The sequence below is a fragment of the Nannospalax galili genome, unplaced genomic scaffold, assembly GCF_000622305.1.
Source record: "Nannospalax galili isolate Female #2095 unplaced genomic scaffold, S.galili_v1.0 scaffold213, whole genome shotgun sequence".
Classification (NCBI taxonomy): Eukaryota; Metazoa; Chordata; class Mammalia; order Rodentia; family Spalacidae; genus Nannospalax; species Nannospalax galili.
The window spans coordinates 3,349,719-3,367,338 of NW_008335195.1; the positions used below are offsets into that span (position 1 = coordinate 3,349,719).

The window sequence follows — 17,620 nt, forward strand, 5'->3', positions numbered from 1 at the left end:
AGTTTGTATTCATGCTCAGATGCCGAGGAGCTCAGAAGGTGGGCGACTGTGACCGGTGATAGTCATGTGTATAGAGATTAGAAATGTATGTGAAAACGTCTCAATGTCAATAGGCTTGGAATGAATTTTTCTGTATGAAACTGTGTGTTTTTACAATGAAGTGGAGATCTTTTTTAAACGTTGGAACCTCATTTAATTTTATGTCTTATAGAGTTTATAATGAGTAAAAGATTATATAAGGGTAATAATTCATCTGTAAACCTAGAAATGTACAGCCAATTTTGAAAGAGATGTACCCTAGCTCAGAAAAATGTTATTGAATAGGTTAATGCTGTTGTAATGAAATGCTTCTTTTAATTAAATAAATAAATACATATATATATTATATTTAAGGAGGAAGCATGGAAATTTACATCATGCTAATTAGTAGAGGTAATAAACATTACCATTGAAATCCACCCGATGACTTCATAGACATACACAGGCGCCAAGGGTCCAAGTGCAACCTATTATGACTAGTAATAATCAGATGCATACAGATTAGAGATGCATGCGCCAACATCTCAGTGTTAGTAGCAGAAACAAAGAGTCTTTCTGCAAGGAACATTATATTCTACAATGAAATGGAGATCTTTCTTAAAGGTTAAAAAACTCATTCAATTTTACGTCTCACAGGGCTGATACTGAGTTCAATATTGTATAACTGTATTAACTCAACTGTGAACCTAGAGAGGCTCTAGTGGGAGAGGAAGGCTGTCTACCTGAGGAGTTTGTATTCATGCTCAGATGCCGAGGAGCTCAGAAGGTGGGTGACTGTGACCAGTGATAGTCATGTATATAGAGATTAGAAATGCATGAAATGCATGTGAAAACGTCTCAATGTCAAGAGCCTTGGAATGAATTTTTCTGGATGAAACTGTGTGTTTTGACAACGAAGTGGAGATCTTTTTTAAACTTTGAAACATCATTTAATTTTATGTCTTATAGGGTTTATACTGAGTACAATATTGTATAACTGTAACAATTAAACTGTACACCTAAAAAATTTACAGCCAATTTTTAAAAAGATGCATCTTATCTCAGAAAATTGTTATTAAATATATTAATGTTGTTGTAATGAAATGCTTCTTCTAAGTATGTGGTTATTAAATAAATAATTAACTGGGAAAAAATTGGAAAAAAAAGGCTCACTTAGAAAACATATTGGGTGTTGGTGAGATGCTCAGTGGTAAAGAGCACTTGCTGCTCTTGCAGAGGACCTGGGTTTAGTTTTCAGAACCCACATGGCAGCTAACAGCCATTGGTTGTTCAGGGCATCTACTGCCCTCTTCTTGTCTCCCTGGACATTCCACACACATGATACATTTACATAAATACAGGCAAAACACTCATACACATAAAATAAACATACATGTGAAAAATTCAAAAAGAAAACAAAGTGCAAAATTTCCTGATTCATTAATTTTCAAGGATTTCCCCACATTTGGGGGAAGCATCTACTGTGGTGGATCCCTTAAAAAAAGTGCTTTTCTCTTTGTTCAATGGACCGTGGTTAATACAGAGACTGGCATCTGGTCAAAGTGCAGAAAATAAGTGTCTGTGGAGTACTCAGCCACAAATGGGACATGTGCATCACCCCCCTCTCCTCAGGGCTTACGGAACACCAAGGAAGAGGAGGCAGAAAGATCTTAAGAGTCAGAGGACAAAGATGACTAGAACAAAAAGAGTCTTCTGACATGACAGGACCACTGTACTCATGAACTCACTGCGGCTCTGGATGCTTGCACAGGATCAAGCCAGTCAACATGGGAGCATGGAGGGAGAATCACTTCCCTCCCTCCTCCCACCTTTCTCTCTCTCTCTTTTTTCTTTTTTAAGACAGGGTCTCTCTATAGCCCCAGCTGGCCTGGAACTCGCTGTAGGTGGACCTCCATCTCTTAGAAGTCCACCTACTTCTTTGTCCCAAGTGCTGGGATTAAAGGTGTGGGCTGTCACCTTGACACTGGCATCTGTCGAGCTTTCTTTAGGAATCTGGTTCTTGTAGGTTGCCCATGCTCCAGGGGATGGCCCTTCACCCAGTGTACAAGGACAGCTTTGAGTGGACTCAGTTGGTTATAAAAAAAAAGAGAGAGAGAGAGAACACTGGGGGGTGCAGAGATGGCTGAACAGTTAAGGGCACTGGTTTCTCTTGCAGAGGACCCAGGTTCAATTCCCAGAACCCGCATGGCTGATAGCCATCTGTAACTCCAGTTCCAGGGAAATTTGACACCCTCTTCTGATCTCCATGGGCACTGCACGACACAGGTGAGCTTACATACATGCAGGCAATACACTCATACACATAAAAATAAGAAATAAAAAATGTTTTAAAAACTTCAAAAAAATAAAAAAAGAGGACACTGAAGTTGAGAGGGGAGGAAGGTTGGGAAGGGATCTAGGAGGAGCTGGAGGAGGGGAGTGGGAGTATAAATGATTAAAATATATTGCATGCATGTATGAAATTCTCAAAGAACAAATGAAAGTATTTTAATAAAGAAGGTGCTTTAAGTAGCTTCCTTGACCACATAGCACAAGAAACATTATTATTATTTATTATTTTGAAACATTTTTTATGTGAATGAGTGTATTGCCTGCATGTATGCAAGTGCATCCATGTCATGCAATGTCCATGGAGGTCAGAAGAGGGCGTCAGATTCCCTTGGAACTGGAGTTATAAAATACTGCTAGCTACCACCATGTGGGTGCTGGGAATCAAACCTGGATCCTCTGCAAGAGCAGCCGGTGCTCTTAACCTCAGAGCCATCTCTCCAGCCCCAAGAAACATTTTTTTAAAACCAACATAGAATATTCAATATCTTGAGAGGCAGAAGTCACCCTTGACAACACAGCTCACAGACAGCCGGCAGCTAAGGAACCACCTCCCAGAAGGGCTAGTGTAGGTGTCCCTGGGACAAGAACATCTGCAGCACATAGGCTTCAGTAACAAGGGTACGCTTCTCTCTCTAGCAGCGCGAGAACGTCTACAGGTACCACGAACATCTCCTGTTCACTACTCCCTTCTCTCTGCCCTGTTGAAATCTCTAAGGTTGAGAAAATTGTTTTGAAAAAAGAAAAAAAAGTATTAAACCCAATTTATATTCTTCTCCACAAGTTCAACAGCAAAAGAATAATTGCTGTTTCACAGTCCTTTGTCATTTTTGCTTATTATTTTCCTCCAAATTAAAAAGCTCTGGGCAAAAACAAAACAAAAAAACCAAACCCCCCCCAAAAAACAGAGCAATATACAAACTTGGGAGAGGTAAGTGTTATGCAAATGTCCTGCAAAGGTGGGGGGGGGTGGGGGCACGCACACATTGCCCAGGGCTTTTGGAGCTCTTCTCTAGGCTCACTAGCCCACTCCCATTCTTGCGAGTGCTTTTCCTTCCTTAAGTAAGCTATCTCTATTTCTAACCATGTGTCCCTGGTAAAATCTTTGCCATAGGACACAGAGACAGTATAACTCGTATCTGAGGCACCCCTAAGCATGCTTTCTTTGACACTCTGGTTTTTCTTGCTGTTTCTCTGACTTCCAGGCTTAATTTTAAAAGGATGGCTTTTTCTGCATCTCTCCTCCTCCTGGTGGCTGCTGGGATTTTTCAGTTTGCTTCTACTGTTGTTTTTCTTTCGAATTTCTTGTTTCCTTCTGAGAATGTTTTAAAATTCTTTAAGGCTAAGAACCACTGGGTGTGGTGGCGTAAGCCTTTAGTCCCAGCACTCAGGAGGCAGAGGCAAGTGAACCTCTGTGAGTTCAAGGCCAGCCTGGTATACAAAGTTTGAGGACAGCTGGGGCTGCAAGGAGACCCTTGTCTCAAAAAGACCAAAACAAAAAACAAAAAACGAAAAACAAAAACTAAGACCCTAAAGGGACCCCCACTTTCCCCAACAACATTATTATTCTATCTAATGTCATATCCTAAGAGATCAAAAACAAGGAAAGAGAACAGGGTTACTTTAATTTTCTTGAACTAATTTCAAACTGTAACTCTTGGAAGATATAAACAAGTGCCTTTCAGTTGGGAAATATGAGATAAAGACTGAATAGTGCCTCTTAACTAAGTTTTTCAACAAGTATCTGTAAGACAAAGTCAAAGTCATTACACCAGATTCAGAAAGACAAACATTCCATGTCTTCCCTTATATGCAGATCCTAGATTTAAATATAAATAAATACTTTATATATACACATAGATGATGAAAGTAGAAGGAAGTCTATGATGAGTATGACTAAACCAAGGGGGGTAACAAGAGGGTAACAGAGAAAGACAAAACATCTTTTCTTTTACATGCAGAATCTAGTTTTAAAAAATATATGCAGAGAGCTGAGCATGGTGATGCATGCCTCTAACCCTAGCATTCAGAAGGTAGAGGCCAGCAGATCTCTTTGAGATCAAGGCCAGCCTGGTCTACACAGTGAGTTCTAGGCCAGCTTTGGCTACAGGGAGACCCTGCTTAAAGGCCAAAAAAAAAAAAAAAAAGTGTGTGTCTGTGTGTCTGTGTGTGTGTGTGTCTGTGTGTGTCTGTGTGTGTATAAACAGCTACACAGCTACACATAGATATATGTGCATGAATGAAAGCAGGAGGACTTTGTGGGGTGGGGGAACAACACTAGCAAGAGAGATTAGAAGGACAGGAATGTAGGAGGCAGGGAATGGGAGCAAGGTACAATACATGTATATGCAAGAATGGTATAATGAAATCCTTTGTTCTGCATAATAACTTAAAAAGATGATAAAATAAGGGGGGCTGGGGAGATGGCTTGGTGGTTAATAGCAATGGCAGCTCTGGCAGAGGACCTGGGTTCAGCTCCCAGCACCCACATGGCAACTAACAACCATCTGTAACTTCAGTTCCAGGGGATTCAATGCAGCCACTGCACAACATCGGTGCACTTAACATACATGTAAGCAATATACTCATACACGTAAAATAAAAATAATAACTTTTTAAAAGATAGAATAAAAACCATTAAACCTAAATCACTGCCTACTTCCAAAGACTATTAGTTTAGAAGGTAGTCCCCTTTGACAGGTACCATTTCACAAGCCTCTACCCAAATATAGTATTTTCAAGATTATATAGAAATAAAACGTATCAAATAGCAAGCGTGGGCTCTATGACTATGACAACTACTGTTGTAGTAAAGCTTTTTCCTACAAGCATAACATGATTGTCATCTTGGAGAAGAGATTATATATTGGCTTTGGTAGCAGTAGCAACTAATTGAGAAGAACAATAAAGAGGTAGCTAGGTCTATAGTAATGGTGATGGTGCTGTTAACAAACCCTAGTAGGAGAGAGGGTCAGGTCACAGGAGCTTCAGCTGGGACTGTAGCTATTTTGCTCTCCTGCCCTACCCCAGCTGCAAGTGATCCGGGGAGATGCTAGCATATATAAAAAGCGGAAGGTTAACTGAGAGGGAAGCTCAATGCTGCAGCTTCCACCAAGTTGTCTCCACGATGTGGTGGGACTTCGTGATCACTCACGCTCGGTAAACATGCTCAATAAACTCACTGGCTCATCAAATTGGACTTTGTTTGGAACAAGTTATTTTGGTCTGTCACTGGCGCCCCTCTCTAAGGTGAAAAGACCTTTGTTCCCACCTCACCCCATAAAAGTTCACACAACAGCAATCATATAGCAATCCAACAATCTGACATGTTTGTATGAATGTGTGCACATGTCCGGCTTACCTGGAACACTACTCTGGATTTCTCTAAAAGGTAAGTTCTCATATTGGCACCAATGATCCGATATCTCTTATCAAAACCAATTTCAATATATTTCCCAAAGCGGCTGCTATTATCATTCCTGGTAGTTTTAGCATTTCCAATTGACTAGGAAGCAAAGGAGAAGAAAATAAGATTTTAAAGGGCCAGTGCATAACATTTACAAAACTTACTCAGAGAGAGAAAGAATAGAATATGACTCTTTAAAACGAATTATTTTAAGACTCACCAATTCTGCCCTTGCAGGCACAGGTATACGCTTTGTCTATAACTACATAGGTCTATACTAGCAGTCCCTATCAGTCTGGTTATACTTACAGAAATAATTTCAGAAGCAGAGAGACTGATCCAGCAGTTGGGAGATTTTCATATACAATTTGGGGTATTCAAACATTCGTATTAACAAAGAAAGAAAATGGATGGAACTGGGAGCTTCCAGAGCAAACCCTTGTTGTTAAGCATTAAGATTTAATCTCAGGGGCTGGAGAGATGACTCAGCGGTTAAGAGCACCGACTGCTCTTGCAGAAGAGCCGGGTTCAAATCCCAGCACCCACATGGCCGCTAACAACTGTCTGTAGCTCCAGTTCCAGGGGATCCAACAGCCTCGTTTGTCCTCCGTGGGCATGGCACGACACGGGTGCACTTACCTACATGCAGGCAATACACGCATACACATAAAATAAAATAAAAAGTAATAAATACAATTTTTTAAAAAAATTTAATCTCATAGGATCAGCAGCTAAGAGCACTGGCTACTCTTACAGAGGACCCGGGTTCGATTCCCAGCACCTACATGGCAGCTAACAACCATCCTTAACTCCAGTTCCAGGGGAGTCAATGTCCTCTTCTGGCCTTTGTAGGCTTTGCCTGACAAGGTGCACTAACATACATGCAGGCAAAACACTCATATACATAAAATTAAAATAAATAAATCAAAAAAACATTTTTAATTTAGTTTCACAAAGCCTTGTTAAGCATCAAGATTTAATTTCTTGGGGGCTGGAAAGGTGATTCAGGGGTTAAGAACTACATGTTCTTCCAGAGGATTCTTTTCCCAGCACCCACATGGTGGCTCTCTCACCCTCTTCCAGCCTTCAGGGGCACTATACACATACCAGTAAACATACATGCCAATAAACATACCAGCAACCAAAATAATTGTACAAATAAAAATAAACTATTAAAGATTAATTTCTTGAAAATTTTTGTTTGGTATAAATAAAATGATTAACAAATGAAAAATTTTCTGGTAATGTGGCTTTGGTGGTTCAGGGTTTCTTCAGAAACTAAACATTTTGATCATCTTATAGCAAAGGTTGAACTGCTTATTAGTAGAGCATTAGTATTATCCACTCTATTTATTTATGTATGTATGTATGTATGTATGTATTTATTTATTTATTTGTTTATTTATTTTTGGTATCTGGAGGTGAGTCTCACATATCCCAGGCTGACCATGAACTCCCTATGTAGTTGAAGATGACCTGATCCTCCTGCTTCCACCTCCCAAATGCTGGGGTTATAGGCATATGATACCATATTTGGTTTTACTCACTCAATTTCAATACCACTTTCAGAAACCAGAGGAAGTAAATTTTGTTTTTCTTCTTTTTGTATACGTGTGGTTTGGGTGTGTGCCTATAGAGGCCAGAGGTTGATGTTGGGCATCTTCTTTGATCACTCTCCACCTTTTTTTTTTTTTTTTTTTTTTTGAGGCATGGTTTCTCATTGAACCTGGAGCTCAACAATTCATCTAGTCTAGTTAGCCAGCTTGCCCTAGGATCCCCTGTCTCTTCTCGTGAGTACTGGGATTATCGGTAGGCCACCACATCCACCCAGTTTTTTATGTGGGTGCTAAGGACCTAAACTCTGCTCCTCTTGCTTGCTGGGCAAGCAATTAAATCACTGAGCCATCATACCAAATCCCAAGTTTTTATTTTTGTTTTTCTTTTAAAGACAGGCTCTCATGTAGTTCAGGTTAGCCCCAAACTTGCTGTGTGTAGCTGAGGATAACCCTGAACTCCTGATTCTCATGCATCTACCTGCAAAGTGCTGGGATTACAGAAATGTGCCACTGTACTCAAGGGTTGGTTCATGTTAAGCAGGCATTCTACCAACTGAGGAATATCTGCAGTCCAACATTGGTTTTTGATGATTATATTTAACTTGTAAAATATCTGCTATTGAGTACTGAGAATGTAACTTTCTGATAAACTTTTTATGTAATTTTAAACTTTATTTTGTTTGTTTGGGTTTTTTTGGTCTTTTTGAGACAGGGTCTCCCTTAGCCCCAGCTGTCCTGGAACTATGTAGACCAGGCTGGCCTTGAACTCACAGAGATCCGCCTGCCTCTGCCTCCTTAGTGCTGGGATTAAAGGGATGCACCACCAGGACTGGCTGTAATTTTAAATTTTAAATGGCATATGTCTGCTTTCTTTATTTAAAAAAATTTTATTTATTGTTTTATGTGTATGAGTGTATTTATTGCCTGCATGTATGTAAGTGTACCCGTGTCAGGCAATGCCTGTAGAGGTCAGAAGAGGGTGTCAGATCCCCTGGAACTGGAGTTATGAATGGCTGTTAGCTGCCATGTGGGTGCTGGGAATCAAACCAGGATCCTCTGCAAGAGTAACTCCTGCTCTTAACCGCTGAGTCAACTCTCCAGCCCCAGCAAAACCTATTTAAACACAGAACAAACAATGGTAAAAGAAGCAAATAAAATTAGTTTGAAGATTTGAGTATCAGACTAGGCCATCTAATCCCTGAGAAGCTCTAGTACTATCTGAGGGGTGGATGATCTTATGAAAGTAGAAAGGGGAATATTAGCAGTGGAAGGGTACAAGTGGGAGAGGCAGGGAGATGAGGAAGAGGAGCAGCTGTGCATGTGGGTGGGGTGGGGGGAGCAACCAAAACTAATTATGTATAAAAATGCCATAAGATTTTTACTCTGTATGCTAACTAAAAAAAATTGTTTTCCATTTTTTGTTTTGGTCTTTGAAGATAGGGTTTCTCTGTAGCCCCAGCTGGCCTGGAACTTGCTATGCAGAACAGACTGGCCTCAAACTCACAGAGATACCCCTGCCTCTGCCTCCCAAGTGCTAGGATTAAAGGTGCACACCACTACACCCAGCCTTAAAAATTAATTTTTAAGAAAGAATAAAAGTATGATTCTAAGACTTGAACTTGATATGGAAAGTATTATTTGTACACACCCTCTAATTATTTCCTCTGCTTTTTATAAGTACTATATTCACAAGACTCTATGCTATTTTCATTTCAATCAGCAAGAACTGCTAAGCTAAAAGGAGGCTGAGGATAGAGCTCAATAGTAGAGCATATGCCTAGAAAGTGTGAGACCCTGGGTTTGATTCCCAACACCATAAGATGGCAGGGGAACTAAAGGGGGAAATTTACATTCTTGATTTTACTACTGGTTTTAGTGAAATGGATATGAAAATCTTCAAATGTAGGTAAAACAACTAAAAAAGAGTGACTAGATACAGCGTGCCCCTGAGAACCTCTCTCCTGCTCCATCTTACAATGAAACAATGTGATAAAGTAACAGGAAAACTTTCTCTATACATCATTATATCTTGCCCAAAGGCCTATGATGAGGGGGAGGAGCTTGCTTTCTAAAGGATAAGGTGTGAGTCCCGTTAGCCACTGGCCATGAGGTGTAGGATACTCCTCATCCAACAAGAAGTTTCAGCAGAAACTGGAGACATGGAGATCCCCTCTTTCCTGACAGGACAGAAAACAAGTACAAAAAAAGTCATAAGGCACACTTAAATCTACATTTTTTCCCTAGGATTATATACTCAGTATACTGTTGTACATTAGACTAGGTCGTAACTGTAAATCCTGTTTTGCCATTTTTTTGGCCACTGTTTATTTATAATTAATTGTGGATTTTTTTGTACATGCTCGTAACTACTAGATCATCTCTCTATCCCCAATTGTTCATTTGTTTTTTAGATAGAATCCTGCTATATAGCACTGGCTGGCTACCTTAGGAAACAATATGTAGCCCAAATGGGCTTCTAACTAATGGCGATCCTCTTGCCTTAACTTCCTGAGTGCTGAGTTTATTGATAGGAACCACCACACCAGCTTATTTTGTTATTTAGTTTAGTTTTCTGACGGAAGGTCTCCTGTAGTCCAGGATGGCCTCAAGCTCACTATGTAGTCAAGGATCAGCTTGAACTCCTGATCCTCTTGCCTCTAGTTCCTAAGTGCTGGGATTATAGGTGGGTATGCCACCACTCCTGGCTCATTTATTTATTTGTATGTGTTTGTGAGTGCTTTCATGTATGTATGTGTACCACATGTGAGCCTCAGAGGCCAGAAATGGGCATCAGATCCCCTGGAACTGGAGTTACAGAAGTTATGAGATACCACATGGGTGATGAGAACCAAATCCCAAGAGCAGCCAGTTCTCTTAACTGCTTAACTTTCTCTCAAGCTCTGAACATTCTATTTTTTGTGTGTGTAGCACTGAGGATCAAACTCAGGGCCTTGTAGTCAAGCCCTCTATCGCTGAGGCCATTTCTTCTTATCAAGTTTTTATTGTACTAAATTCCTTAGAAAAATAATATAGAAATAAGCACCTGACCATTAAGAATCCTTTATCTTTTTTTGTTCATATCAGCAAATTGCAAATTCCTTTTAACTACATTTTATTAAAAAGTGGTATCTGGGGCCATGGGTGGTGGCACACGCCTTTAATCCCAGCACTCAGAGGCAGAGGCCAGAAAATCTCTGTGAGATCAAGTCCAGCCTGGTCTAGATATCAAGTACCATGTCAGCTGGCACTACAGGAACACCCTGTCTCAAAAAAAATAAAATAAAAGGGCCAGGCATGGTGGCATATGCCTTTAATCCCAGCGCTTGGGAGGCAGAGGCAGGCGGATCTCTGTGAGTTCAAGGCTAGCCTGGTCTACGAAGTGAGTTCCAGGACAGATGGGGCTACAGGGAGACCCTGTCTCAAAAAGACAAAAAAAAAAAAAAAATCTGCAGGGCTAGAGAAATGGCTCAGTGGTTAAGAGAACTGGCTGCTCTTGCAAAAGGGCTGGGTTCAATTCCCAACACCCATATGAAGGCTAACAACTTTGTGGGCATTGAATGCACAGGTATACTTACATGCAGGCAAAGCTACACATTAAATAAAAATTTTTAATTAATTAATTATTTATTTATTTTTGCTGGCCTTGAATTCACAGAGATCTACCTGCCTCTGCCTCCTGAGTGCTGGGATTAAAGGCCTGTACCACCACACCCAGCCTAAAATCTTTTTTTAATAAAGGTAGCCCATTCTAGCATTTTAATGCTATTCTTACTAACAAAATTCAAGCTTGTGTTATAAATAAAAATAAAACAATGTAGTTGTTTTTAGAAAGAGGTAGAAAAATAGTTCCTTCATGTTTTGACATATTCTAGAAAGGTAATTTGGGGTTTAAGTTATTCCCAAGACAACTTCAAATTCTAGTTTTGTATGGTCTAGCCTAACAAACAGAATATCCTAAAGCTATAAAATTTTAGGATATTTCAACATTAGGAATTAGAATGTCTTGGAGTTCTGTCAAACATTAGGATTTGTTGTCACAAATGTATGTCATCAGTATCAACATCAGTGGCATCCACTACTAGCTACATAGTTAAATTCTTTTAAATTTCATTAAGTTTTATTACTTTCTTTTGGCATAGACATGTGCTTCTTCCTGCCCCCCATATAGAAACCACTTCCACTTCCCCTATAGCATGCCCTCAGCATCTCTTGTCTAAAGAGCCCAAGATGGAAGTCCTGCTGCTTTACAAGAGGGCAACAGTGTAGAGAAGAGGTCACAGAATTCTTTTTTGAGGTGTCACACACAGCACTGCAAACCAGGTATAATTACCTCTGGGCAGATTATTGCAAAAACCACTTGTACCAAGGTGCATCAGGCAATTTTAGCTCCATCTGTGTTTAGGTGACAAACAGAGCTTGACAAAGGAAAAAGAGGGATAAAATCATGCCCATTGGAATTCTTAACATGAAAGGCTTGTTTTCCTCTCCATTTAATAAAAGTTTTTTTTTTGCAACTTCCTAAAGCAATAGTAACACTCAATCATCCTACAGCTACAAATCTTAAAACATCAAATTCTCACACAACCAATTCCATTTTCTTTGGGCAAATGCACTTCTACTTTGTAAATGTACTTGACCTTTGCTTGATTTTATTTTTTGAGTCAGGGTCTCACTCTGTTGCTGAGGCTAGATTAGAATTCATTCTGTAGCTCAGGGTGGCTTCAAACTCATGGTGATCATCCTGTCTCAAGCTTCCCAAGTGCTGGAATTATAGGTATGAGCCACCACACCCAGCAATATCTCACTTTTAAAAATATATCATCTTTTCATAGGGTTTCCTTTCTAGAGAACTTATAACTTTGAATTTCTTTACTAAGTTATGCCTGTATCACACACTTGTAAAAATGCATACGTAGTTATAGTTTAAGTTATAATTCAGATTTCAGAAAAAAAATCAAATTCATAGCTAACTACGTTGGACTAAGCATAGACAATGCACTGTGGGTAAAAAAGTAACAGAATTAATTTACGGTTGAGCAAGAGTGAATCCTGTTTTGGAAAAAGCATAAGAACTCAGGACTGAGGAAATGAGTAACTTACACTTCTGACACAAGGAAAAACAGGCATGAGTAAAGTAACTGGGAAAGACTTTAGAAAATGAAGAACTGCTGCTGGGTATTACAGGCGGCACTCTTTCAGTAGGTTAAAAATGCAGTATTATGAATCAAAGCTGATTTCTCTAGAGCTAGGCTTCACACAAAATAGCAACCTTAGAGAACTTTTAGTTTTCCTAGATCTCTTACTAGCATACAGAAAAGTATTTCCTTAATGTTCGTGACTGGAGACCACAGACTTTCTCGCTTGTGCAATATTATCAATCAATTTCTTAGCGTGTTTCTTTTTAAACTTTTTACTGAATTTTTGAAAATTTTATACACTATATTTTGATCCTATTTAGATCCTCTCTCCTATCTGTACCACCCTTAGCATGTTTGAAAAGAGAATACAGAAGGCTGAGGATGCTGCTCTCTTACCTCCATGATGGGGTTGGAAGCCAAGACCTTTTCCTCAACATTGGCCTCACTGGCAGAACCACTCACAGTTGCAAAGTATCGCATGGCATACTTAGCTGAGACTGTTTTTCCTGCTCCCGACTCTCCACTTACAATGAGATCCATCCTCTCTCCTATCTGTACCACCCTTAGCATGTAAAGAGAATACAGAAAGAAGGCTGAGGATGCTGCTCTCTTACCTCCATGATGGGGTTGGAAGCCAAGACCTTTTCCTCAACATTGGCCTCACTGGCAGAACCACTCACAGTTGCAAAGTATCGCATGGCATACTTAGCTGAGACTGTTTTTCCTGCTCCCGACTCTCCACTTACAATGATGGACTGATTTCGTTCATCTCTGTAAAACAAATAAGAATGACTGCTAGTGCTATTTACTTTGGAGTGACTCCTGAATGTGATTACTTCTGCTCTGTTCTCCTGAATGAGGCACAGTGAGTTTCCGCTGGTTGATACAAGCAAACGTAATAGTGGTATTTCTTAATAAAAATAACTATGTATAAACTAAACAGAAAAGAAGACTGCAACCATTAAGTTCAGAGAATATCATATCTAACTAAAGATGATTCTGTAATAAAGGCTCTCTGAATTTTCTCTGTGTGTGCGTCTCAAACACAGTATTTTATTCGTGGAGACTTACTTTGGCATCTTATAATATTGTTGTCAGCTACCTTAGAAGAAAAAGGAATATTCTCTGGAGTCTCCACAAAAGAATTTAGAAAAAAAGTGTTGAAGATTTTACAAAATCATTTGAAATATTTCAAATTGTTCAATTGTTAACGATTCATGAAGTGGCATCTCCCACAAACTCTTGCTCATATTTGTTCCTTCACCACCAGAGAAGAAAAAATAATGCATTTGTTGGCTCATTTCATTCAAATATGTCATCATATTCATGTCTGAAGATGCAGTAATGGAATATTATCACTATTTTTTTGTTGTTGTGTGAAGGTGAAGCCCAAGTTGCAATAGATACCCTAGGATGTTAGAGATGTCAGAATCATGGAACATCCACTAAGGAAAGCCTCAGGTATAGAATGGAGCCATGCCAAAAGAGACGCTGTGTGCGTCAGGTGCAGAGTTGGAAGTGTGGGAAACTAGATGTTTCCATCATGAGCCTTAGACATGGAGCGGCAGGATTTGGCATTTTCCTGCTAAGTTTTAGTCTTCCTCCCTTGGTCTGATCACTCCTTGCTCCCCTCTCTTCCCTTCTGGAATGAGAATTTTTATTCTGCACCACTGTATATCAGAACAATGTAACTTGGGTTTTTTTTTTTTTTTTTAATTGGGAGCATATAGTTAAGAGATTGTCTTGAGTCTCAGATGAGACTTGGACTTTTAGATAGTACTGGAACTGATAAACACCGTGGATTTTGGAAGTTAGATGGAACACATTTTGCATTATGAGATAGCCATGAGTTTATGTGAACAAGGGGTGGAAGGTTATGATTCAACAGTAATGTGTTTGGGTGCCAAATTGACAAGGGGTGAAGCTGTGATGTTTAAACTTGATTTTTAACTTGATTAGATGTAGACTCACCATGGGAACAAAATCTCTGGACATGTCTGAACGATTATCTAGATTAGGTTAACCAAGGTAGAAGGACTCACCCTAAATGTGGGCAGTACCATTCCATGGGATGGAGTAGTACTAAGGAGAAAATAGTCTGAGCATCAACATCTATCTCTCTCTGCTTCCTGACTGTTGGTGCAATGTTGACTAGCTGCTTCAAGTTCCTGCTACTGTGACTTCCCTACCAAGATGAACCATACCCTCAGACTGTGACCCAAAATAATTCCTGCCTTCATTAAGTTGCTTTTGTACGATACCTTCACAGCAATGAGAAGGGAAGAAAGATGTACTCACTTCATGATATTAGCCCCTTACTTCTAGCCATGATAAATCATGGCAAGGAGCATGTAGTAAAAAATACAGCTGCTTAGCCGGGCATGGTGGCGCATACCTTTAATCCCAGCACTCAGGAGGCAGAGGTAGGCGGATCTCTCTGAGTTCAAGGTCAGCCTGGTCTACACAGTGGGTTCTAGGACAGCTGGGGCTACAGAGAGACCCTGTCTCAAAAAGACAACAAAACAAAACAAAAAAACGCTGCTTACCTCATGGCAACCAGGAAACAGACAGGGACAAGGGGCAGATAAGTCCTTGAAAGACATATTCCTAGGAGCCTATATGCTCCAACCAGACCCCACCTCCTAATAGCTTTCAGGAATGAACTCATCAATGGATTAACCCATTTGATGAAGTTAATACTTTTATTATTCAATTATCTCTCAATAGCATCACCAGTGGGAGACCAAGTCTTTGGAATATGAGCCTTTGGGGCCTTTTAATAATCCAAACAATAACATATGCCATACACAGATATGGGCCAAACCCAACTTAGGATGTGCTCACTGTAAGTCAAAGAGCATCTGGCTAAAACCATCAGGTAGCATGCATTACACCAAGCCTGTTTGTATAACTAGGATATTTGACACCACATGGTAGCTGAGTCACCGTTTTTAAGGAAAAAGATTTTATCATCTATGAGAGTGATTTTCCACTTAGTCAATGAACCTCAGGATACTGAAGCATTCAGAGACCAATAATTAAATGAAAGAATGGATGGCCTAAGAAAAGCCTGTCAATAAATAGTCAGAAGTAATAAAACCAGATGACACATCTAAGTGGATAGAAGGAGAATACAGAGGTGGTATCTGATAATGACAATGACTGTGATGAAAGAGTTTGAATTTAAATTCTACCTAATGTTTTTCATAGACCTTTTGTACTTATCTACTTTTAGCCTCTGAAAGCAGGGAATTTTTTTTTCCTCTTTGAGGAAAACAATACAGGGATGTTAGTTTGTCAAAGGCTGATGAACTAGTGTACCAAGGCAGAGCAGGCTGTTACAGCTGACTCCAGGGGAAGTTCTGCAGTATGCTTTGCTACCCCATTTCTTAGCATGATCTGTCCTTCACCAGGAGAAAGAAAACTACTTATGTATTAATTCTATCAAATAAAAAGATAACAAATATACCTCATAGAATACTGTAAATGTAAGGCTAGATATTAGGGAAACTGCTCCATTTTATAGTTGACAAAACCGAGATCCAAGGAGACCCTGAGATTTACACAGTACTAACTTCATATTTCAATCAAAACTAAGTGAAACTTAGTGAAATTGATTTGTTCTATTATACACAAAGGACAGAAAATATTTAAAATTAAAACAATATCACATGACTATAAGGAAATAAAACTGGAAACTCTTTTAATGAAAGTGATATTGTGAGTATGGTATAAGAAAACAGTCAGGGCTGGCAAGATAGTGCAGCAGATAAAGGCCCTTGATCCAGAGGACCTGATTTCAGTTCCCAGCACCTTTTTCATGCAGCTTACAACCACCTGTAACTATAACTCCAGGGGATCCAACACCCTCTGGCCTCTCCAGGCACTTGTACATACATGGCAAACACACACACACACACACACACACACACACACACACACACAGACATTAAATAAATAAGGGCTTGAAGGAACAGCTGATGTGGCTCACTGGGATTCAAATCTGGCAAACACAGCATCTTCATTTAGTAATGAATGAAGTGCTTGTAGCACTGATTACTGAAGAAGCCTAAGCAGACATGCCTCCACTTACCTGTAGCAAATTTTGTGAGTGTAGATTTATTCATATAAAGGATAATACCCTAATAACTAACTGAAGCATCTTTTCATACTAACTAAAAAGGAAAACCAGGCAAAAGAAAAAACAAAACAACCTTCAGTTAAGAAATTATACTTCTGATTGACTCATGAGGGACAATAATGTGGGAAGAGGAGAATGCCAGAAAACCAAGGTGAATCTAATATCTGTGGATTAGCATTACTAATTAGCATTATTTAGCATTACTAAGCCATGCTTTTAGATTTAAGAATAGTATGGGGCTTAGATTGCACTCAGCATTTACAAGGCCCTGGGTTTGAGTACCAAAGTAAAAAAATATAAATATATCTTCTGAGAAGTCATATAATTCTCTCAACATTATGAAGTATTTCAGAGGTCAATTTTAGAGACCAGCAGGTCCATGGATTCCTTCTCTGCCCAGTGGTTCTCACATTGTACTGAGTGGTGCTAGAGTTGTACTGCAGTGGTCTAGAACTTCAAGAACTGGTAGACGTTTTTGTTTTTGTTTTTATTTTTATTTTAAGTGAGAAAGGGTTTATTTGGCTCATAATTCCAGGTTACAGTCCATCATTGTGGTGAAGTCAAAGCAGTGGGAATTTTAAGCTAGTCACATTACATCCACAGTCAGTAGTGGAGAGCATGCATTAATGCATGCATTCTAGTGCTCAGTTCACTTTCTCCATTCCTAAATAGTCCACAGTCTCATGCCTAGGGAATGATGGCACCCACAATGGGAAGGTTCTCCAACTTGAACTGACATAGTCAAGACGATACCCCTCCTCTCTCTAGACACACCCATAGACCAACCTAAAGTAGATAATCCCTCACTGAGAATCCCTCCCCAGTTTATTCTAGACTGTACCAAGTTTATATCACCAGCCACCACAGGGAAAATGTACTGAAGAATTTCCTTAACATTAAACTTAATAAAGTTCTCTTAAACTTTGGATAGTCATTACTACTTTACAGCAGAATCTAACATCATATAGCACATAATATACTCCTAACCTATATTCAGTCATTTTATATTTCA

At 39.5% G+C, this 17,620-nt stretch overlaps 1 protein-coding gene across 6 annotated transcripts in view; it reads right to left on the reverse strand.

The window, feature by feature from the left end:
- Myo5a (myosin VA) overlaps positions 1 to 17,620 on the reverse strand; it is a 231,618-nt gene that overhangs the window by 130,211 nt on the left and 83,787 nt on the right. For 5 of the 6 annotated variants that reach the window (XM_029561942.1, XM_029561943.1, XM_029561944.1 and 2 more), the window contains exons 5-7: positions 13,192 to 13,238; positions 12,864 to 12,973; positions 5,729 to 5,872 (exon numbers count right to left, since the gene is read on the reverse strand). In XM_029561942.1, coding sequence (XP_029417802.1) covers positions 5,729 to 5,872; positions 12,864 to 12,973; positions 13,192 to 13,238 — 301 coding nt within the window. Of the gene's footprint in view, positions 1 to 5,728; positions 5,873 to 12,863; positions 12,974 to 13,081; positions 13,239 to 17,620 lie in introns of all 6 variants that reach the window. The other variant, XM_029561941.1, reaches the window with a different exon arrangement.